This window comes from Rhinolophus ferrumequinum, chromosome 5, assembly GCF_004115265.2.
Source record: "Rhinolophus ferrumequinum isolate MPI-CBG mRhiFer1 chromosome 5, mRhiFer1_v1.p, whole genome shotgun sequence".
Lineage (NCBI taxonomy): Eukaryota > Metazoa > Chordata > Mammalia > Chiroptera > Rhinolophidae > Rhinolophus > Rhinolophus ferrumequinum.
Genome location: NC_046288.1, coordinates 14,836,922 through 14,861,536, shown reverse-complemented (window position 1 = coordinate 14,861,536; position 24,615 = coordinate 14,836,922). Strand labels below are relative to the sequence as shown.

At 38.5% G+C, this 24,615-nt stretch overlaps 1 protein-coding gene across 6 annotated transcripts in view; it reads right to left on the bottom strand.

Moving 5' to 3' along the window:
* Positions 1-2,561: 2,561 nt before the first annotated feature.
* The window catches only part of LOC117022022 (mitochondria-eating protein-like), a 160,640-nt gene continuing 138,586 nt past the window's right edge, over positions 2,562-24,615 (bottom strand). For 3 of the 6 annotated variants that reach the window (XR_004422985.1, XR_004422983.1, XR_004422987.1), the window contains 9 exons: positions 22,806-23,117; positions 20,739-21,231; positions 19,142-19,300; positions 18,102-18,277; positions 14,292-14,415; positions 12,334-12,417; positions 9,972-10,017; positions 8,676-9,692; positions 6,519-7,322 (listed from right to left, as the gene is read on the bottom strand). Coding sequence is in view for 1 of the 6 variants with exons in the window: in XM_033105601.1 (XP_032961492.1) it covers positions 9,685-9,692; positions 9,972-10,017; positions 12,334-12,417; positions 14,292-14,415; positions 18,102-18,277; positions 19,142-19,300; positions 20,739-21,231; positions 22,806-23,117 (1,402 nt within the window). In the remaining 5 variants the exon portion in view is untranslated. Of the gene's footprint in view, positions 2,892-6,518; positions 7,323-7,473; positions 9,693-9,971; positions 10,018-12,333; positions 12,418-14,291; positions 14,416-18,101; positions 18,278-19,141; positions 19,301-20,738; positions 21,232-22,805; positions 23,118-24,615 lie in introns of those variants that run through there. The other 3 variants (XR_004422984.1, XR_004422986.1, XM_033105601.1) reach the window with 3 other exon arrangements.

Sequence of the window (24,615 nt, the reverse complement as noted above, 5' to 3'; positions counted from 1 at the left end):
GGAGAAATTAAACCTTTGAATATCAATGAGTAAAGCAATATAAACAGATTTATGATACAGATTTTAATTTTGTGTCGTAAACAGTAGAAAGCCATAGAGATTTTATGCTGGTGAGTTGAATGTAAAATTTTTATTTCAGAAAACTCACCCTGAAAGCATAATAAAAGTTGAATGTGTGTGGAAGGAAACTTAAATTATGAAAAACTATGTATAGGTAATTGAAATTGGCCAGGACCTCTAACTAAAGTAGTATAAATGGGAATTGGGGGATGGGCACTGGTGGGTAGAGGAGAGAGGGAGAGAGAGAGAGAGAGAGAGAGAGAGATTTGAGACTTATTATACAGGTAGACACGGAAGTAGTCAATAGATTTAACAAGGGCAGGCGAGGGGTCAGAAACAGTTTGTGAGTTATATAAACTCGTAGCTTGCTTACTAAATAAAGTTATCTTGATTTGTAAAGTATGTCACTATTTATGTTTGTATGTGTAATATATATCAGAATATATCAATATAAATATCAGTATATAATGCAATATATATCACCAGAGAGAACACATTAAGAAATAACCAAATTTGGCATCATGTCCACACTTAAATAGTAAAAATAAAAACTGTAAAAGGAGTTGCATACCATAAATATATCATGTGAAACAACAAGCATATTCAAAAATATAAATTTACATCCAATGTTTCTGGTTTTGTCATATCACATAGACCCATTTACAATGGTAATGTGTTTTGTTTGTTGTTTTTAATATACTATACGATCTTGCCAGAGCAAATTTGATTTGTGAGAAGAAAAAAAAGTTTCTTTGGATATATTTAGCTTTCTTATCTCTGCATGTCTTTTTTTGTTAATACTTCCAAGCCAAAAATATTCCTTCTCAAGATTAGAATCTATATTACAGAAGGGAGGTAATAGGCAAGATACCCATGGCTGCTGTTGAGATGGTGCTACTAGTAATTTCTGTAATATCTTCCTTTTTTATAGCATTATCTCTATTCTCTCTGTTGATGTTTTTAAGATTTTATGTTAGTCTTTGGCATCTTACATATTTTTGCAGTAAGTGTGGATACAATTTAGTTTTATATCCTATGTTGGTTTATGTGCTGCCTATTTTGGGTTCATATCTTTTATCAATTTTCAATCATTACCTCTTTAAAGATTGAATAGCCTACAATTTTTAATGTCTTTTCATGGAAGTCTTTGAATTTTCCTCTTATCATAATCTGAACCAGTGAAGTTGAAGAAGCTTGATGAAGTTTGAAAAGTAAGTGACACTGAAGAGATGCCAATAGACATTACCCTAACTAAAACAAAAGAAAAAATAAAATGAAAAAGAAAGTAATAGTACATACTGTTATTAGTCGATATCAAATTGTCTAACATATATGCAACTGAAATTTCAGAAGAAATATAAAAATAATGGGACAGAAAAATATCCGAAGAAATAATAGTTAAGATTCTTACAAAACTTGTGAAAGATAATTAAATATATTTCCAAGAAGCTGAAAGAACACAGGGACTATTTTTAAAAAATCAAGGAAAAAAATTAAAATCTCCTAGACACATCATATTCAACAACAAAAATCATAATAATAGAGACTGAAACTATTTTGAAGGTAGCCAGAGGAAAAAAGACATAAAATATGGAGGAACAGAGATAAGAAATATGGCAGTGTTCTTGTTAAAAAATATGTAAGTGAGAAGGGAATGGACTGAAAGCTTTATTGTCAAAAGAATAAAATAGAATCTACCAAACTATATTCTTTATTTAAATATCCATCTTTCATTTGCTTTCTATCTTTCAAAATGGAAGGAGAAAACCAGGCTTTTTCAGGTAAAGTAAAATGGAAGATTTAATAGCAGCAGACATGCACTGCACTATAAGAAAATTAATGGAACTTCATTAGTCTAAAGGGATATTATAAACTTATATTAATATGATATGATAGAAATCTCATCTACACAAGGAATAGAAAGCACTGGAAATGGCAAAGATCAAAGTAGAAAAATGTGTTTTTTAGTTTTTAATCTTTCTAAAAGTAAGTTGACTGCTAAACCAAAAATAGTAGTAATGTATTGGCGTTTATAGCATATGTAAAAGTGAAATGTATATCAGTAATACCAAAACGGATGGGAGGCATGGGAGCTTGCTGTTGTAAGGTTCTTACACTACATGTGAAGGGCTATAATATTTTAAGGTAGACTATGATTAATTAAATGTATATATTATATATCTCAATATAATATTGAATCATTTTTTAAAGTTGTATAAATAATAAGGCAGTAGAGGAGAAATGTGATCAAAGAAATACTTAATAAACCATAATAATCACTTTCTCATATGAGACAAATAATGATGTTCACAATATCTGTGATATCTGTTATCTCTGCTAACTGAAAAGGACTAAGGAATATATTTTTTAAGATAACTGTATCATAGCCACCCACATTAGGGCATTAAAAAGTATCCTCAAAATATTTTATTTATTTATTTATTTATTTATTTATTTATTTATTTATTTATTTATTTTTAATGAAGAAAAAACTAAGCGCAAGCAGACCATAGTGACCCTGGAACTCAGCGTACTTAGTTTAGGTTTAGGCATCCCAGCACACAGACCTACGCTGTCTTTAATCGCTCTGGTCACCTTCTTAGTGTATTTCCTTGGCACTGACTGATGATAAATTGCTATCACTGTTCCTTTTGTTATTTATAAATGGGATTAGATTGCCCTCTTTCTCCTGGTGGAAACTCTAATTGCAATGCAGTTTTCTATTCACCTGGAAATGACCTGGAAAATCGGTGGGGTTTTTTTTCCCTTAATTGAAGATTTCAGGCTGCCAGCGTTTATCATGCAGTTACGGAAGTTGTGCATTCAGAAATCTAGGGATGTTAAACCATAACACACAAAAAGCAATCATCTATTGTTTATCATGCAGGAAACCTTCATCAGTACACATTAGCACTTATATGACAATACTGTTTTCTCTTATTCCATTCATTCTGCAAATGTAATGAAAATTCACCACTGTACGTTATAATATCTGGGGACACTTTGATTATTTTGATTTCTTTCAATAAGCCAACTATAATCTAAGAATATAATATTAAGTTCTAGTTATCCCAGATCTTTCTTTTATCTTCTGTAGAATGAAATCATATCTGGCTTGATATACGTTCTGATGAATTGGATTTTTACATCAATATATATTTCAAAGATGTCTGAAGTAGGTAAAATGAAATAAAGAGAGGATTCCAGTTAAGTGGAGAATAGATCACAAAATAATTTGGAGGCTAGGGTATTAAAGAGTATAAACCTATAGCTAACAAAAGAAATGCAATGGCAAATCTAAATAATTTATCCAAATACATTCTATATTTTCTTTTAAATGAATATTTATTGCATTTCATTACAAAGTAAAACATTATAAAAGCTTACTATGTTCTTTAAAATTTTTATGACTATTCAAGGTATTAATACTTTCTTTTAGAGTTACCCTACACTCTAGACCTGCAGCAATCTAATGACCATACATATATATGTTATTCATACATATGCCCAATTATGGACATTTTTAGTGTTTACTATGTTTTTTATTTAAATTATTCATCACAAAAACATGTGTAGTATTTCTTCTTGTCTTACACCCATTATTGCTCCCCAGAGCTCTGCTTTCACTACACGTTCATCATCCTGGATAACCCATCTGGACAACGTCTGTGAATTGCCCTGTTTCTGTAATCAGCCTTGCTAGAAACTCAGAAACCTCAGTGACTCTCTATCTATGGTTCCTTTTTGGCCTTACCATGTCCTGCGTTCTTGTGTGGGGAGCGGGACCAGAGACCCTGCATAACACCTGGGTTTGAAATTTTGTTCCAACATTTAGCTGCGTGACCTGGGGGGAGTTAGTGATTAATAATGACCTTGAGCCTTAGCTTCTTCATCTGTAAAATGAGTTTAATAATGTAAAGTGCCACATACTAAATTTTGGATTAAGTACTAGTTATTAGTGTTCTACAGAGAATATTCTGGGAAACTGAAGGTCATCTTAAGCTTTCCATCAAATTATCAATATAAAATGTATGAATTAAATTATGCCACCACTTTTATAACACCCAGAGGAAATTTATTTTCCAATCAAAGAAAACATGAAACTTTTTCTTTTATTCCGCTCCCTCTTTTTAGTTTTAGACAATTTCAAATCAAACCAAAAAACCAGAATCAGTCACATCACATCAAGGCCAGTGACATGCAGCAAAGAGGTGTCAACAAGCAACAGGACATAGTACGGATACAAATGGGTCTTGGATCAAAGATAACCATTGTCTTAGTCTATTCAGGCTGCTGTTACAAAAATGCCATCGAGTGGGTTGTTTAAACAAGAAACATTTATTTCTTACAGTTCTGGAGCTGGAAAGTTCAAGACCAAGGCACGAGTAGATTCAGTGTTTGGTGAGAGGCTGCTTCCTCGTTCACAGACTGCCATCTTCTTGCTGTGTCCTCACATGGCAGGAGGGGCCAGGGAGGTCTCTGGGGTCTCATTTATAAGGGCACTAATCCCATTCCTAAGTGGTCCACCCTTAGGAGCTAAGCACCTCCTGAAGGCCCCACCTCCTAATACCATCACACTGGGGATTAGGTGTCACCATATGAATTTGTGAGGGACAGAAACACCCAGTCTATGGCAACCACTTCTCAAATAAGCTGCCTTTTGGAAAGACAGAACTCTCACTGGCCAGTAAGTCTGTGCTCATGCCAGATGCAACAGAATAGGTGAAACCTGGGTTTCATGCCCTCAACCATCCCAGTCAAAGAGAAAAACCTTCCCATTACATACCCTGCCAACCCTAATCACATACTAAGGGACCTAACTCTCCCTCTATCCATATGACTTTCAGGAAAGAATCCAAAGCCTCATTCATACTATGGATTACTACTCCAAGTTTTTTGCATGCTAACCATCTTCAAAGTCTTAAGTTTGAGTAATCTTTGAAAATGAAATGTCAAGGATTTGCTAAGAACGTGTGAGTGAGTGGCAAGGCCTTCCCGGGAGGGCTCCTAAAATTACCTCTGTGGAAAGTAGATTCTCCAACCCTGACGAAGTGTCTTCTCTTGTTCTAATTAATGCCTCCTTCCAAGGATAAGTACAAAGCCTTTTATGCCCCTCCTTACCATTTCTAGCCCATTATTTAAGTTGCATTTTCTCAAATCATTTTCTCCATATGTTATATTAAGCTGGGAAATCTCCCTGAATGAGTTATCACTTGGTGCTAAGTCTGGGCTTCCAGGTGACAGTACCATGGAAGGCTGACTGATTCAGCCCACAATCAACATAATGGACTGAAAATTATCTCCCAAACAAGAAGTCGTCACCAGTCATTGCTCCATCTTTCAGAGAGATCACAGACCCCATGCCACAAGCACACACTGCTCTGGAGTGCTGAGCGCATTCTCTCCGCAACGGAAAGTGTTGTTGACCATTGTATACCTAGGGCCTAACACAGTGCCTGGAACATTTAACAAGCATCAGAAAATGCTTCTTAAGTGAATGAGTGATGAGTGAACAAATAACTTCTTCCATTCTCACATTAATGTGGGACTCACAGAACTGACTGGGCCAAATCCTGAAATCTGTTATTCTGAAGCCATGGATCTGAAATTTGTTACCTAGTCTCAGAAGACAGGAGGAGTAGGAGGAAAATGTAATGTCCCATCTCCAGCCTCCCAACACCAGAAATCAACTGCAAAAGGGTCTCATTCATCAACTGGCACTCAAGATCTGACTATTGCTCAATGACTAAAAGACCTTTTCTAAAACACATTTCACATCACATTTCAATACATTATTTTGGTTGTATCACTAAAATTATGGCTTAACCTACATCAAAATAAAGCTGTAACATACCCGTTTATCATATTCTTTTGTTGCTTAACCAGTAGAAAATAGAGTTAGCTATCCAGTTTTGATATACAACTGCCAGTATTACTATGGAAAGTACTATGTTTGAACTGGCACCCAGTGGGCAATTTTTTAAGTGTGAAATTGTCCCATCACATTCTATTTTAAAATTGAAAAAAAGTAGTTCCTGCTTCGTTTTCAAGGCCCTGTTGACTCACTGTACTAAGGCGAACAAACTTCACTGCTTTGGTATTTAAACGGCATAACCGAATGTTACCCATGTGGTTCCTGGGCTCACACTTCAACAACCTAATGCAGTTCGTAATACTAGTTTCTTAAAAGCTTTACCCTTAATTATAGATATGTCTATTATTCAAAGTGATACTAAGAAATCTTCCACTCAACCCAAACTTGACAGAACGCTATTGGCAGCGATCGGCCACATGAAGGGTTTATTCGGTGACTAAAAGTGAATTAGCATGGTCTGCAAATTGCCGTTACTTAGGAATAATAGAGCAGGTGGAGCACACAGCTATGGCAGTGGAAAGCGCTGGAATCGATCTTAGGAGCTCCTCCTCCCGCACTCATTTTATTATGAATGCTAGGATCATGGGTTTAGTAGATATTTATTAAAAGACTGAGTAATTCCCCCATGGATGACATAACTGAATTACACTGAGGTACATTCTCTGTGTGGTTCACCCACTTCCCTTATTGTCTCGCATAACTTTCTTATACATGGGTACTTGCCTCCTTGTTAATGGACTTAAATTCTTCAATTGATATGTGACGTTCTCCCTTTTAAATGTGCTGTGTGACTCCCTTTTGTTTTTCTTCCATCATATCCGTTCTCTACGACAGATAAATCACCAAGGAATGCAACTGGACGTGACAGCAAGCTCCATAAGAGCCGGAAGCCTGTCCACCACCATGTTCCTAGAGTATGTACTGTATCTGGCACACAGGAGGTACTCACTGAACAAGTATTCATGAATGAATGAATGAATGAATGAATGAATGAATGAATGAATGAACAAATGAAAGTATTGATGCTATAGTCCATAGATGAACAAAAGAAAACAGAATACAACATTATTCTGAAATGTAAGGCATTGGAAGAAGACTGTGTGGTTTCCTTACCTATAACACTGAAGGCATCTGGATTTGTTGTGGGAGCGACTGAAATAATTAAGTAAAACCTCCATAGAAATGGTAAAGTACTCAGAGTATCTTGAATATGACAATGAACTGCGAACAAAATAAACTAAAGCTGGCAATTAAGAGACAGCACGGAATTCAGCAGTCACAGGGTCAACCCCAGAGCAAGCATGCAGTGGTGTTTACTGAATGAATTCCTGGCCGCAGTTCAGGCCTCACAGAGTGGAGATGGCTGAAGGACTTCGAACTTGGAAATCTAGAAGGAAAGCACTTCGTTACAAAGAACCTACCTACAGGTATAGAAGCACTCTTTTTCTTGATTTTATTATTAGATATTAAACCAATAATACAGGAACTAACATTTACCCAGATGATGAAGAGCTTTTCATTTTTCAAAGCCACTAAGGTTAAATTGCATGCCTAGATTAGAGTATAGGTCAACCTCCTTTGGTTTCGTGGATCCTTTCCAAAAGTTATTCTAGACTATTTACCATTCCCTGTGTGATTACAGTTCAAATCAGAGACTTAAGAAATGGCAAATGGCCAGGCAGTGTACATAGCAAATAAACGAATACGGGTGACCTGTTTCCAAATCAGGGCATGCATTTCCACATTCAACTCCTGAAACACTTCTGATAGGTAGGCATTCTCGTTACCGAAATTTTAGAAAAGACTTTTCAACATATAACACAAAGTAATTATTGTATGATTTTAATATATACCAACTTTTCCAGGAATGCACTTACTGTGTAGGTCAAGATACAACTATAAGATTTTTGTTCAAAACTTTACCCAGAGTCGCCCACCATTTCAGAAAAAGAAGATCCAATGAAAATACTGACATTGCCAATACAACACACATCGATCTGCATTAGGATTCTACGTACAGGTGCAAGCATCTGATGATTTAATTTTATCTTCTAGGATGGTTATACGCAAGCTTTTTAACTGAAATACATCTTATTTTATTAAAAGCTGCTTTCTTTTTTTTTCTGCTCTATATTATAGTACTATATCCATCGTTTAAAAGTATATATGCAGAATAGCTCATATTAACTTTGAATTTCATTTCAGAATAGACAGAAGAAAACATTTGTTATAAAAGGGAGCATTGAGTCTGGGAGGGTTAAGAGAACTACTAATCTCATCCAACCTTCTCACTCTACCATGGAATTAAGCTCAGAGAGGTGGAGTAACTCACTTAAGGCTACAAATCAAGGTGATGACCAAATTGGATCTGGAGCTACGTGGGCACCAAGTTCTCCCTAGAGCATTGCCTCAATGTGATGACACCATAACTACACAAGAGGGAAAAAAATAATCTCACTCTTCAGAATGAGTTGGTGACCATTAGGCCCAAGGGGCAGGAACTGAGATGGTCTCTCCCTCATCTCTATCTCCCACCACAAGGGACAAGATGCTTTAGAGAAGTTAGGGTTTTTTTTCACCTGAAAAGCTTCAGGTGCTGGTTTTGGCACTGAGCTGATGCAACCTGAGCTGTGGCTAATTCAGAGTTTCTCTCTAAAAGGCACATAACAAAAGTCATTTGTAAGGCTTTGTTTAAGGTCGGCTTTAAAGTGAAAGAAAAGAAAAGCAGAAAGAATATTACCTGTCTTGCGAAAGCCAGATTCCATTATTATTTTGAACTTTCAACAGTACTTCACAGTGAAGAAATCAGGGGATATACGCTCAGTTTAAAATCAATAAATGGTGTCCCATTTTTAAGCCTTGAGTTTAGGTATTTTTTAGTCAGATGGAGCTCTTAGAAGGTCTGAATTTGTAAACAACGAGGTGGAATGGGTAAAGAGCATGTCCAGCTATTAAATATAAAATAGCTTTTATATTTAACACGTACATTAAAACTACATGAAACATTTCCAGGAGATAAACACTAGGTAATTACCATTTATCTCAAAGCTGTCTTTTTTTCCAAATCACTGCTCTACATTTATGAAGCAAGAAAATTCTTTCAAGTAGCTTCAACATACAGCACTCAGTTAAATCAAACTGGGGACTCAAAATAGAGAAAGAAAAGCAAACCAACAAACTATATAGTCTCTTAAATCATCACCATCTGCATTTAGCCTGAAGTCAGTGCGACTGCTAAGAGTTCCCCAACCCAAGATTAGGGCTGTCTTCTCAAACCTTAAAGGAAAATGAAAACAGCAATATTGTTTTCAAGTTAAAGCTAATAGCAGCAACTATAATACTTATGATCAATTTGTAAACTAAAATGACTCCTCTTGTCTTTTGGATTAAGTATGGTAAAGGTTTTCCTTTTTTGTTCATATAGTTCCTAGAAAAGGGCCTAGTACTTCAGGATGAAAATCCTGAACCCGCGTAATGGACTCTGCTTCAAATGAATATAATCCTAAAACCTAGGCAGGAGTTTTTATCAAATTAATGGAATTTGTATCTATAAAATGAAATAAAATGCAATGTATCTGAAATTACAAATGCGCTAAGCCAAAACATTTAACTCTGTGTGGAGTGATACTCAGAATTGCCTTTTCACATTATCTTAAGTGAGGTCTGAGGCAGACACTGCAGGCAGATGGAGGCGCTGGGAAGGTTGGCTGTTACAGATGTCCTGTGGCAAAGGAACGTGTCTCGTGGTTTTAAAACCCTAGGGAGAAAAATCAACAGTTCATTATTATGGTCACTCTTAGAATTTCTTGGGGGAGGGCCTACATGAAAGCAGGTTAATTCATCTAAGTTTACGTCAATAAAATCTCTCAGTTCTAAGCTCCTCCTGTGTCACTCATGGGACCTGCTCCGGTACCATCTTCCCAGAAATGAAAGGTATGAGATGGAGGTAAAAGACGTTCCATAGGAAGCAAAAGATTTTGCTGCAGAAAGAGCATCAGAAAGCAGAAAACTGTTCCATCTAAATCATGCCACTTACTTGGCAATCCGCATCTTATTGGAGAAGGACTGCGGCTTCGAGATACCTAGAAAATATAAAAGTGTAATGTGAATCACATAGTAGATGGAGCTTGATGAATTAATCCTTTTGACACTTTTTTCTAAAACCAGCTAAATGGTTGCTCGGAGACACTTAGAACTATGCTTCCCCCCCCCACCCCAAGGTTGGGCACTGGGATTCCTTTTTAATTTCCTGAAGTAAATGGACACTCAACTTAGTTTAAATTATATTGTTAATTGAAAGCTGGACTCAGTAGCCTAGTTTTTATTGCTTTTGCTTTGTTAATGGTTGTTAAAGACTTTGAGATTGGATGCTCAGTGGACATCCTGAATTAAAAGCTTTCCAGAAAATTATTATTATTATTATTATTATTAACTAATTAAAGCTAAAATAAGCAAATACTGCCTGGCAGATCCTTTATATGAATTATCTCGTGTTCAAAATCCTGCCTTATTAAAGAGGGTCACTGGGCGGCCAGAAGAAAAGCATTGTTCAAATCTCACCTTTGCTTTCACTAAGCAAAAGCCACCACCTGCACCTACAATGCTGTTACGGCTCAGAAATAACTGACTGCGGGCATCATTGTTGCTCAAACACTTCACATAAATAGACACTAACAAAGATGGAAGCTGTTCTGGATGCAAGACCTCAAATATGCCAAAAATCCAGACTAACTAAAAATATTTGTCTTTCATTTTGCAGGTGTACCAGTCTTGTGGTAAGGAGAGGATGGTGGAAAGGGACAGAATTTTGGTAGCAGTTTCACCTTTGAGAATATGTCTTGTTCTCCTCTAAAACTAGGCAAAAAGTAGGAGAGAGGAGGTGGTTGAGACACGTGTAGGGGTTTATTGCAGAGGGACAGCGCCCATTAACAGCCTTCCAGTGAGCCTCCAGAGGTAAACTTCGCCATGGCTGTAAGCACAGCAGGGTCTAAATCACTCCTTTTTCTAACGTGCCATTTCCTCTTAGAATGAGGAGAATTGTGATTCTTTCAGTATAAAACTCTCAAGATTTCCTTCTTATTCATCGATCCACTAAATGCACTCTCCTTTTGCTTTTACCTACTATAAATATTATCCATGAATAAAGACAAGTAAGTTATATTAAAATCTCTAAGAGCAAAAGAACTGTGTTAGATGCAAGTCGTTTCCATTGTCAGGCCATTTGCTTCATGTGGCTTTTCCTCCCCAATTTCACAGCTCACTGAAATTCTGCCAGATCAAGCTGAACCCCGTCCTCACTAACATCCAGGAGGAAGCTCTACCTACTCTGTGATGCTTTGTGCCTCTTTTATAGATTGTATCATATACCACATTCAGTTACTTTGCTTACATCACATTAAATTTCCTATATTGAAACCCATTCAGGGAAGAGACCATGTTTTAGCCATTTTTATGTGCCAATCCCACCATAAGTCTAGCGTTCATCAGATACAGGGAGGGAAAAAACGTTTGATAAAGGAGCATGCTAGAGTACCAACAGATGCTCACTAAACTCAGTAAGAAAGTAGAGTCTTATTAACCGCAGGGGTTTTGGTTTTTGTTTTGCCGAGGGGGGTTTAGACATTTGGGGTTAGAGCTGCATTGCTAGAGATAATTTCAGAGAAGGGGAGTGTTGCCAGATGTGGTTCTCCTTCACCATTCTCCCTAAAATAAGGTTGAACAAATATTTTAAAGTGCTTTATTGGAAGGCACAGCACTTTGTTAGCCTATTTGGTGTCCACATGTCTTGGTCCAGCCCTGCATTCAAAAGGCATTGATTAAATAGTATTTGTTGAATAAATAACAATGGTGAATTATAATAACATTTTTAGTTTTCAGAGATATTTTTACTATTTTTTTTGTTTGACAGAGTATTAGTAATCCTCCCAAGAACTAATATACAAAGAGACTAACCTTATTCTTCCGACTTTGAAGTTGAGAAGAAAATTGATCCCTGCAATGCCCTTTATAAAATATCCAAAGCCAAACCATTTGAGCAATTTCTCCGAATCATACACTAAGTTCCAGAAAAAGCTGGGACCTGTGCCGAGGTCAGTTAACCAAGGTGTCCCATTCTCTGTTCAGAAGACTGATACCTAATACCCCATTTTCATTCATAAAACTATGAAATAAGTAAAGTCTATTAGTCTTTCAACTAAGTCAGAAAAAAGCTACCTCTACTTCCTTCTTTCTAGAATAATAAATTCCTTCTCCCAAGGTAGTATAAAAATCCATTCAGGGTAATTGCGATAGGTTCTCTTTCTACCTATAGACTTATAATCACCTCTTTTATAGGTGACTGTTGAAGAAAAAAATGTCGACAATAGGATGATTTTGTGTGAAAATGATTAGATATGTACCGTGCTTAAACCAATGGGAGTACAGGGGGAGATGGGACTTAAACTCCTGCTTCGACACCGACTTACAGACTGCACCGAATTCCACTACGAAGAGAGAGAAAAAAAAAAATCAAATTGAATTTGTTGATGTTAATAAATATATAATATTTAACATATCAAAAAAAAATCAGTCAATAGTCCGTGAAAACGCACATAGTTTAAAACAATATGCATATCCCACAGACCAAGGTTTTGCTGATATGATTACACTTGCCTGGTCATTAGCATAAGGTACACTCCCTTCATTTCCTACAGTTGCCCGATATTTGACAACACCTTTAGAGTGTTTCTAAAATAGAAATCCCATTACAATGAACTTGAGAGTTTTCAAACTCTTGGTGCTAGTAGAATTTTGTTTTGATGATTAAGTTGTTAGAAATTACATTAAGTTTGCAAGTGTTGGAGAATGTAAGCTCCCCGTGGGCAGGGATTTGTGTCTGTTTTATTCATTGGGGGAACTTCAGCCCCTAAACACAGTGTTTGGGTCATAAATAACTACTGAATACATAACTATTGTTGAATGAAGTGATTAATGAATGAGTGACTGAATCACCACTGCTGCCCATCTACTCTCCAACTAATTTAATGAATAAGAGGAGAACTATATCCACTATAATGAGATTTCATCAGTAAAATCCTTAAAAATTTCCCTTCATTCAAATTTTTCCTTTTCCAAGTTCTTCCTTTTAGGGTATTCTCATTTTAATGAGAAGAAGCTTGAGTTTAAGCTTGGGCAAATGTTGGTGATATGTTTGATGGGAGAGAAGGGAAAAAAAGGCAATTGCTATTTGAAACAGAAAATAAGAATAGTGGCTATTTCCTCTCCCTCCCTTCCAAATTGTACTACAGACAGTTTACAATAAGAGTTTCTTAACAGAGGGTGATTATTATAGGGACAAGAATCATGTTTTATGAGCTTACTCGTTGCAGAGAATGTGTAGTTGTCAGATCAACACAACCCAATTTCTATGGGTTCAACTTCCATAGCACAAAATATTTTATTGCGATACAATTAGCTGCAGTGGGCTGCTTAAGCTGCAAAAACCCTATTCTTAAATTCTTTTAAAATGCACTACTCCCTTTCTCCACTATACGGATGAAAAGCTGCCATGACACATGTCCCCTATTCTCTAGTTCAAAGAGAACAGGAACTGAGACCACGCAGGTGGTGGCTTTGCTCTGGACAAAGGAGCTTCACTTCAGGAGTTACTTAACTCTAGGAATGGATGGTCAAAACTCCCTAATGTTCACTATACAGAATATGCACGCACCCATGGCCAGCAGTTTCAACACCCAATCCCACCACAACACACACTCACACACTTGCATACCTAAGACTATTTTGAAGGCTGCCCAACTATTTAGCGTGTTCTATAACCAATGTATACAGGAAGCAACCTTCCAAAGGTGATTGGCTCTTCTCTCCCCAAGTCTTCTGCCCCGCTTTTCTCCATCCCTCCCCTCTCTACACATCATACCAAGGAGAGAACAGGGCACATTCATTGTTTTCCAAAAATAGAGAATTGTCAGTAAAAATTTGGCATCTGTTCCCTGAAGGTTAACTAATTAATTTCAAATGCTTAGAGTTACAGAAGGCCTCCAATAAGGTGACTAAAGGGCTTAGCACTTATAATAGCATAATATAGCTAAGATGGAGGAGGTAGATATGACTCGTTCCATCTTATAAATAAATAAAACAACAGGCAAAGAAATTACTGCCAGGAAATTATGAAGAATCATGAATGAATCAAAGAAAAGAATTTGTTCTTTCCCTGCTTGTCCCTTTCCTCTCCTTTATATGAAATTTTATCAAACAACTCTTTATAAACTTCTTTTATAGAATCTCTGGGTTTATAAATGTTCTCGAACTTGTGAATCAAACACTTGGGATGAATTTTCACTATGCAAGGCATCCGTACAAAAGCCCCTCTCTTGGTGACAGCCTCTCCCTTCATGATGACAGTGTCATTCTCCATAAGCGCAGGCCACACATGATAGAAGACCAAGGGGGCAGTGAGATCGGAGTCATAGCTGCGACGGTACCTGTTTTAAACACACAAAAGAAGGAGAAAGAGAAGGTAAGCAATTATGTGGCATAACTGGGCAGGGGGACATCAGTGTAAATTTTCGTTTGGATTAAGCTCAGGTCTAGATAAATATGGATCCTCATGCTATTATTAAAGAGATGGTTGTGGGCTCTTAGAATATGAACCAGTGATGAACGAGGACCAGACAGGGACTCACTGAGAACAAGTCATGTCAGACTAATCTTGTCCTTCTCTTCTCAGGATTACAAGAGTTGCAATTCAGGGAAATCCTAGAGACTATGTGAAGTCCTATAGGCTTCCTACAAGATTTCTCATGTACACTTGCAGACAAAATAAGAGAAGTATAAATGGGTGATTAACTTAAGTAGAGGGGTTCAATGATCATATCTAAAGTGGGGTAATTAATGAGTCAATGGGAACATGAATAAAGATAAAAAGGTCTCTCTCTCTCTCTTGGTCCCTCTCTTGGTGACAGCCTATCAATCAATCCTGCGATAAATCAATACATTCAGCAATGATCTGCATGAAATATAGAAAATTTGTCCAAAGGTGGGAAGTAGGTAGGAAAAAAAAACAAACAGATGACAGTATCAGAAAACAGCTTAACTGGCTGGAACAATAAGCTGCATCTAATCAGATCCAATGTAATGGGGATACCTATGGGTCCTCCAATTGAGTCCAAAAAGCATTTAACTGCACAGATAAAAGTGATAAATGGCTTAGTCACAGCACAAGTAAAAATATAACAGATTTCAGTTGAACTCAAAACGAGTGAACAGTGTCATATGGCTGACAAAAAGAAAAAACTACTACAAATTAGCTGAATTAATAGAGAATAAAAATGGAAAACATGTTAGTCCTCACTTCAAAGTATGGGATGCCACGCAGTGTAGACACTTTCTTAAAAAGGAATGCCCAGAAGAGCATGGAGAACAGGCCAAGGAAACCCATTCATTTGTCAGGAAGTCTCAAATCCCCCTTCATAGGAAAAAACCTGAAGCCATGAGATCAGAAGGAGGAGAATTTAAGTAATGCTTTTACTGTGTGAAAGGCTGCCAAAGTAAAAAAGAGAGAATGAAAAGGAAAAGCATTAGACTTGTTTTGTGAAATCCTAGAAGCAGAGCCAAATCCAACTGTTCCTAGCAACTCCAGTTTCCACTCCACAGCCACACAGGAGCACAGACCACAGAGAGCCCCAAGAGGCTGCATGTTCCCTCTGATTAAGGCACGGAAGCAGGAGGCCTGCCAGAGGTCTGGGAAATGTGCAGAACCCATAAACTGAAATGGGTGAATATTTCCGAGTGGGACCATGAATGCTCTAAGGAAAAAGGAATTTAAAAACGAGGCATGCAGATATTGTGTGTTCTGTAAGAGAATCAAAAAGATCCAACGGGCAGTGTAATGTTCTAATATTCAGCTCTTCCACGAGGGGATGCATGCTGGCAGCAGTCATCTGAAAGAACCTAGAAGCTGGGAGATGGCAAGAAAATATGACATGCTACAAGGCAATTGGAAATGCCATCGTTGTGATTTGTATAAGCAAAATAAAGCTATATGGTCTCCATCGTCACAAGCTGGTAGGAATAGGGGACTGCCACCAACCCCTAACTCTACAACCTGAGCAAAGACCCAGAGCTAACGTTTCCTGAGAGCACGCTACATGCCAGCCGGCGTCCTTAAGTACTTTATCTGAATGATCTCAATGGACTTTCTATAGCCCTAGGAAATAGGTATTATTCTTGCTTCCATTTGACAGAAGAAACTAAGGAACAGGAAAATTAAGTAAAAATTAAGTAAAAATGTAGCTGCCTAAGCCTGTAGAGCTGATTCGTGGTGGAGCCAGGATTAGAACCCAGGCAGTTTGACACCAGAGCCTGTTCTTAACCATCAGCGTGGCCTCCTCCAGGATAATCTCCAGAGATCTCATACAATTTCAGTAAAATGTTCTAAATTAAAGTTCTTCTAATTTATAAAGGAAACATTTACCATGTAAAAATTGGTAGAAATCTAGTGTTCCTAGATAAAAGAGTCTGGAGCAGTGATTTCCAAATGTTAGTGTGCAGAAGGAATACCTGGGCGCTTGTTAAATTACAGATTCCTCAGCTCCACCCCAGGCCTATACTGCAAAACTGTCATGGAGTGTGATCCAGGAATCTGCATTTTTAACAAGTACTTGAGTAATTCTGATGCAGGTGACCCATACACCACATTTTCAGAAATCTGGCCTAAGTAATGCAATAAAAACCAACAAAAGCAAAAAACCCCAAACAATCTGATTAAAAAATGGGCAGAGAATCTGAATACACAATTTTCCAAAGAAGATATACGTAGTATGGAGGTTCTTCAAAAGAATAAAAATAGAACTACCATATGATCCAGAAATTCCACTTCTGGGTATTTATCCGAAGAAATTCCAAAACAATAATTCAAAAAGAAGTATTACCCTATGTTCATTGCGGCATTATTTACAATAGCCAAGATATGGAAACAACATAAGTGTCCATCAACGGATGAATGGATAAGGAAGATGTGGCATGCATATAGATATACACACATACCAGGGGTGCCAAAAAAATGTATATAAGTGGGCACTTTGGTCATCATTGCTCAGGCAGTAGTTTACCATAATCAGAAGTGTCTGGACGCTGATGGTAACCACTTTGAGCTCCTCTTGTAATTGCAGAAGTCAAACGTGACTTGTGTTCATCTCTTGTTATTGACATATATTGAGTATTACAATTTTAATACAGTTTTCCTTTCTTAAAATGTGTATACATTTTTTCTCACCCTCTGTATAGATACACACACATACACGTATATATAATGGATTATTTAGCCATAAAAATAATGAAATCTTGACATTTGTGACAATGTGGATGGACCTAGAGGGTATTATGCTAATAGATATAAGAGAGAGAAAGATAAATACCATATGATCTCACTTATATGTGGAATCTAAAAAACAAACAAAAACCAAGCTCATAAATACAGAGAACAGATTGATGGTTGCCAGAGGCATGGGGAAAGGTAAAATGGGTTAAGGGGATCAAAAGGTACAAACTTCCAGCTATAAAATAAATAAGTCATAGGGATGTAATGTACAGTATGGTGACTATAGTTAATAACACTGTACTGCATGTTTGAAAGTTGCTAAGAGAGTAAATCTTAAAAGTTCTCATCACAAGAAAAACAATTTTGTCACTATGTATGGTAACAGATGTTAACTAGACTTACTGTGGTGATCATTTCACAATATATGCAAATATCACATCATTATGTTGTATACCTAAAACTAATATGATGTTATATGTCAATGTTACCTCAATAAGAAACAAATTTTTAAACAATAAAACGTATTATAATACACACTTGTATTTATATAGTACCTTTCTTTTAAAAAGGCCCAGAGAGGCTCTAGGTAATCATTAGTTCTCCCCAAGATCAATATGTTGAATGGAAATCATCTTATCCCTCCTGAATCAGTTTGGCTGAGAAAGAAAATGACCCCAGGAGAGGGCCCTGCCCTGTAGTACCGGGAAGTACACGGCAGGGCCTGGAAATCAGGTGGTGTCTGTTGATTTCCCCACCCAGAGTCCTTTTTCCCTAAATTGTTCCCAGGGAATAGAGACAAGGTCATTTATTTATAAAGAATCCCTTAGCTTCTGCTCCTATGTCTCTTACTTGCAATCATTGAAAACCTCTCCATCGGCCCCAAATGCAATATCTAAGGGTGGCTCTAACGTCTGCATTTCAAAGGCAATGGAGCATATCTCCTGGATGAAGTTTCTGAGGAGGCAAAAGTCAACTTCCGGAGGGAATGAAATCTTGGGGTTGATATTCATGGCTCGGATCACATCCTGAAAAACAAAAAGATAGTATCACCTTGTTACCAACCTGTGACATGAAACTGACAATCCTAAGGATATTATGACTGATGGAAGGTGGGAAAAGAGCATGGGAGTAAAAACAACTTACAGTAGAGAAGGAGTACATGTGCTAAAAGGAGAAAGCCTCACTGATAGGGAAGGAGAAGAGATGACAGAGTACAAATGACAAACTAAAGGCCTCAAGAGAGTCTCAAAAATAAAAAAGAAAAAAAACTAAAGAAAAAACACTTAATAGATTTTATTTATCCTTTCCTTATTTCTTTTTATTCTGGGCAAGGTATGTGCCAACACAGAACTCTGACTTGTTCATAATCTGTCATAATAATAATTATTGTAATAGCTTGCTTTTATTGAGAGCCTACTCCGTGCCAAATCTTATGCTAAGCAAATTACCCTCTTTCTTTCGTTTACTCTTCTTGAGAACTCTATGAGGTCATGACCATTGTTGTTCCCATGTAAAGATTACAAAACTAAGGCACAGAGAGGTTAAGTAAAAGTGCAAGGTCACACAGCTAGTAAGTGGCAGAGCCAGGTTGCAAATCCACACCTACCTATCCCAAAATTTTTGCTCTTAAGCACTATGACATTCTAGCTTCCAGTCATAAGAGTCTAAAGAACAGAACTATAAAGTTCAGAATACTTTTCCCCATCAAATGTCTAAGAAAAAAAACAGCCAATAATGGCTGGTTCTACAAAGTAAATTGGGTGCTGCTCATTTCTGCTCTTCTGTTACACAGAAGCAATACTAAGCACTGAATGGACTTCTGCGTCATTAGTATTCGGTGTAAAGGTCAGCAGCAGCAAACCGTCCCCAATAAGAGACCCAACACTTACGTTTACACTGCTTTGGGAATCATACAGATCAAGATGACAAAGGATATAATCCAAAACAGCATCCTCAAAGTCATTCGTCCCCGCATAAGACGGTGTCAACGATTTCCTCACACGGATCTTGAAATGTCTGAATGCCATTTTAGCTACGTGAAATGCCTCCTGCGCATAAAAATTGCAGTAAATTTATTTGGTGAGAGGAGGGGGGCAAAGATGTGCAGAGCAAGAAATGAAGAAAGAATACCCATCAAAAATTCAACATCACATGGATCTTCTAATAACTAAACACAGTTGGTCAAAACTATTTTTAATCTGGGAGAACATACACACCTCAATTTTTAAATAAATACATATATGACTATCCACGTTCATTAATTTCAAGACAGCAGACCATCATTCTGGTAATCCTGAGTGCAGGAAGCAGGACGGTACAGATTCAAAGAAATAAATCATCTGTGATTATGTAAATACTGGAAAGATGCTAGTTGTTGCTATGCTGTCATAGTAATACCATACTACTGGTGAAGAAATGAGAGAAAATGGTCAATCTAGGGTTTATGCAGTACATAGACACACATCAAAGGTCTGGCATGTTATCTGGCATATAAACAATTCAAGAATTATGTATGAAACGGCTGTTACGTAGTCGGCATTGGGAAAACTTAGGTATGCGTGAAAGACATGGTCTCTATGCTTATAGAACTTTAACCAACTCAGAAAGTGATTCTTAATTATATAAACAAGGAGCATGCAAACTTTTTCTGTAAAAAGCCGGATAGTATATATTTTAGGCTTTAGACATAGTATCTTTCTCACTTTTTTTTACTACCCTTTAAAAATGTAAAACCCTTCTCATATTCTTAACTCTCAGGTGGTATTGCTCTTAGAAATACAGGCCAGGGACAGCTATGGCCCACAGGTGCTAGTTTGCTGACCTCTGATATAAATGAATAAATACAGCATAAAGTTCAGTAGATTCTGATTATTTTGCTCCCACACCAATGTTCTGTTCTATTGTTTTAACATTTAACTGTTCTCATAAGTGAGAAAGCAGCTCAATCTGGTACTCAAGGAACAAACGCATTTGCTTTGGGATTTAGGATTATATATGAGCACTTTTTAATCTGCGATACTCAAGTAGCTGATATGTTGGCAGCTTTAGCAACTACTCTTAATTAAATAAACAGAAGAGTTAACACAATCACGGCCTTCTGATATTTCTAAGAACTGAAGGAAAACAATCAAATGATAGCCATTAGCAATAATATATCCACTGGTGCACCTGTGTCCAGTTAGAAGATTCAGTGCAAATCAATTTAGTATGTACCCATCTGAGATAGTCCTACAGCTATGAATACTTCAACAAATGTCTGGTCAGTATCGATATTAATATATACGAATAGTGATTGTGAAAAATGACTCATCCTAAACACTTGCAATGGAAGGAAGAAAGGAAGAAAGGAGGGCGGGAGGGAAATCCCACCGTCTTGCAGGGACCTCAAGCTCTACTAGTCTTTTTAAGCTGTGCTGTTTAGTTAACCAAAACTTGTGTCCCCGCTGCGCCCAAGGACCTCTGCAGCGCAGCTGGAGTGTCACATACCACTGTGGCGATGTAAATGATACGCTGCAAGGTCTCGGTTTTGTCGATGCAGCACCGCAACAGGCGCTGGGCGTCCAGGCGGGCCTGGGAATACGCATCGCTGAACCGGGACAGGAGGGCAGCCTTGCGCGCCGCACTGGAGAGTCGGGCGCGATTCGGAGACGGGGTCCTGATCTTCACCACTGCTGCTGAGGGACTGCCCGCCCGGCTGCGGCTAGGGCTCTGGCTGCGGCTGTGGCTGCGGCTGTGGCTACGGCTGCGGCTGCAGCTGCGGCTGCGGTTGTGGCTACGGCTGGGGCTGTGGTTGCGGCTACGGCTGGGGCTGTGGTTGCGGCTCTGACTGCGGCTGCGGCTGTGGCTGCGGCTACGGCTGGGGCTGTGGTTGCGGCTCTGACTGCGGCTGCGGCTGTGGCTGCGGCTACGGCTGGGGCTGCGGCTGCGGCTGTGGCTGCGGCCACGAGGGGCAGGGCTAGGAGACCGGCTCCCGGCAGACCTGTTGATAAGCAAGAATCAGCAGGGAGGCACTCTGATTCACTTCACTTCTCTGTCCTTCCTGGACTCTGCTGCTCCTCCCCACATAAACTGCAAACGATACTAAGGAGCCAGGCGCCCCTGCAGGCGGGGAACGCAGCTGCCTTCCTGACCTCTCCACTAGGCCTGTCAGAGGCACTGTGAATCCACGAGGCCTCAGACGTGACCACAACCACAAAACGAGACTCGCTATTTATTTGCATGGTGCATTAGAATTGGTAAAACCCTTTCACTCATTGAGCACCTCAACAACGTATCCTTTAAGCAGCCCTGTGAAGCCAGCGTTGATTGTTGGCCATTTTACAGATGAGGGACTTGAACCTCAGGAAAGTTAATTGGCTGTCCTAGAGTGACAGATAGCAAGAGCCAGACTTAAAAAAAGAAGTCAGATTTTCAGCATTTCGTGCCCCAACACCTCGGTAGGCGTTATGGTATAAGAGCTCACACCACATGAGCCTTATGTGAAAGAAGATTTATGTTGCAGTCCCAGCTTCTCCATGTCACAGCAGTGACAGCGTCTGCAATCATTTCTCCTCTCCAGAGCCTCAGCTTTCACCCACATAATTTTTGCTCTACTTCAAGGTAGGGATGGAGGTTGGACGATCAGGTGAGCTAATACATGTGGATTGGAATTGGAAAGCACCATAGCAGGGGGCCCATGTAGAAGAAACCATGGGGTAAATGGCAGTGCAAAGCGGACTCTAAAGGCGGGAAGGAAGCCCTCATTTATAGTGTTTGCCAATTCCATGGTGCAACAAATACTCCACCCATGGCCGATTTCAAGCTATCCATGTGATGTCACGGAACGCAGAGTTAGGCAAAAATGCCCAGAATCCACTCCTAGGAGCCAGTACAAGGCGGTAGCAGCACAACACTGGCGGAGTGAGTCCCAAAAATGAAAGACTAACGTGCCATTTAGGGGAATAGGGTGCGGTGGTGACTTTGATAGCCGGAACCAGGGCATGGGGGGAGGGAGGGAACGTTAGAACAAGGAAAATGCAGCAACTCCAAACAGAAACATACTTGCTTTGTCCTCACTTAACACTAGCTGAATGACCTGTTGTAACGTTCTGTCCATTGCTAGAAAGGAATTTCACAAAAACACGTACCTACACAGCTATCAAACACAGGGAGCTATAAAAAGGAACTACCCTCCAGTAGAATGACAGCTGGTCATCCCTGGAGGGAGGGAGGACCCAGAGACCTTCATATCATGGAACATTCATTCTTGCATTATAGGCCCACTCAAATCTGGTTTCAAGCCAAAGAATTTCCCTTTCTCATACGTCTCAGTTTCATTCCTTAAGCCTCGTCGTCAGACCCAGATCAGTTAGTGCCTAAGTCCTGGGGACCCAGGGGGTGTTTTCTCACCCTGGAAGGGTGCAGTCAGAGAAAGCCCTTTAGGATTCAAAGCTTCCCATATTCATATTGTTGGGGTTTGCGTTCAGGCATGTCATTTTACTTTGTTTTCCATGCCAGGCTTGTATCACCAACAAAAGGAACTTAAAGGAAAGTGTCTGTGAGAATGTGTCGAACCTTCCTTGGAGTGCAGATTTTTCAGCACACAGAGCGGCGATCTCGTCCTTCAGCGTTCGGATCTGTTTCTCATAATCGCATATCGCTTCTGCGTTCCGCTTATCCGAACTGCGCTTGTCGGAGCTGCGGTTGTCCCAGCTGCGCTCGTCGGAGCCCCACTCGGATCTCCTCTGCTCCAACCTCCTCTGCTCCGGGCTCCGAGGCTGGGAGCCTTTAGACTCTGCACCGCGCTGCTCGCTGCTCCTACGCAATGAGCCTCTACGCTCTGAGTTCCTGTTGCGGGCCTCCTCTTGGGCTTGAAGAGATTTAAGCCTGAACAGACACACACACACACACACACACACACACACACACACAAAATTTCAAGGAAAAAAGAAAAGAGAGGGAGGGAGGGACGTAGGAAAAGGTAATAAGCAACATTCGGCATACTTAACGACAGAGGCTACTCTACTTCGTATGCTATTATTGCATTGGGGAAACTGATGGAAATACATAGGAATTAGCAATTAGAGATACGTAGGAAAGTAGACTTGCCAGAGTCAGGGAGCCACTCCATGTCTGCAGTTTGCATGGGAAAAGGCTCTTGAAGAGAAGAGAGGCATGCAGATCTCTAGCAAAAGCAGAACGAGCCTATAGTCATACTGTTCTATATTGGACTGATCTTAACTGCACAAAACTCTGGAAATATTTGACCTCCAAAACCTAGTCCTGAGCTGGACAAAAACATAATCTGCTATCCTCGTCAGAACTTCCATTCTCTAAACAGATGGAATATGGGGAAAACTACAATGGAAATTGAATAACATCCTCAGAACTAGGTGGAAGTGTGGACCTACGAAAATAATGTATTACAGAAACAAACAACGCTTTGGAAATAAAATTGACACCTTTATAAAGATACAAAGAGGCATGGCCACCATAAAACAGAAGCAAAAACCATAAGAAGAGGACATGCTGTGATGAAAAGACAACGGTGTAAGATGAAAAAGGTAAGGGGTAAGACTGAGAAGGATATAAGAAGCTAAAAAATGCAATAGCAGAATTAAAAGCTGTGCTACAAACAGTAAAGAACAGAATCAGGGTTATTGGAAATCACTGAGTAGTATGATCAATGTATTTGAGAAGGTGTAAAATAGGAATAAGAGATTAAAATAATTAGAGGAGAGATAGAAGTGGAAAACATTAGTTCCAAGTCAATATTTATTGGTATTCCTGAAGAAATCAGAACAATTGGAACATGTGTAAAGACAATAGAACGGTATTCATATATGTATTTACATATATGTATTTTAATACAATTTCTACTTGTTCTTTTTGTGGGAAAAAAATCAAAATTAAGATCAAAGAAAGTATAATCTTAAAGGATCAGTGTCCATTTCCCCTTCTAGAAATGTATCTTTGGAGAATAACCTGAAATCTAAACTAAGACTTGCCACAGAAATTACCACAATGTTATTTCCAGTGTTGAAAATTGGTATCAAAATAAATAGTCAGTATTAGGGAAATACCCAAATGATGGAACATCTATTCAAAACTAAGTTCTGCAGCATTTTTGTCTTAGTAATAGATAAAAAAACAATGTTAAGAGAAAAAATGGGATCTAAAATTGTAAACATACTTATTTTGCAGTCTTAACACTATTTTTAATGTATGAATTGGAAGAAATGTCAAATGGTAATGGTAACTGGTTTTGGAATTATGAGAGGGATTTTAGTTTCCTTCATACTATATTGTACTTTGAAACTTTTCTCTAGTAGATAGGTAATGTTTTCGTAGTAAGAAAAATATATGAAACACTAATAAAAATATT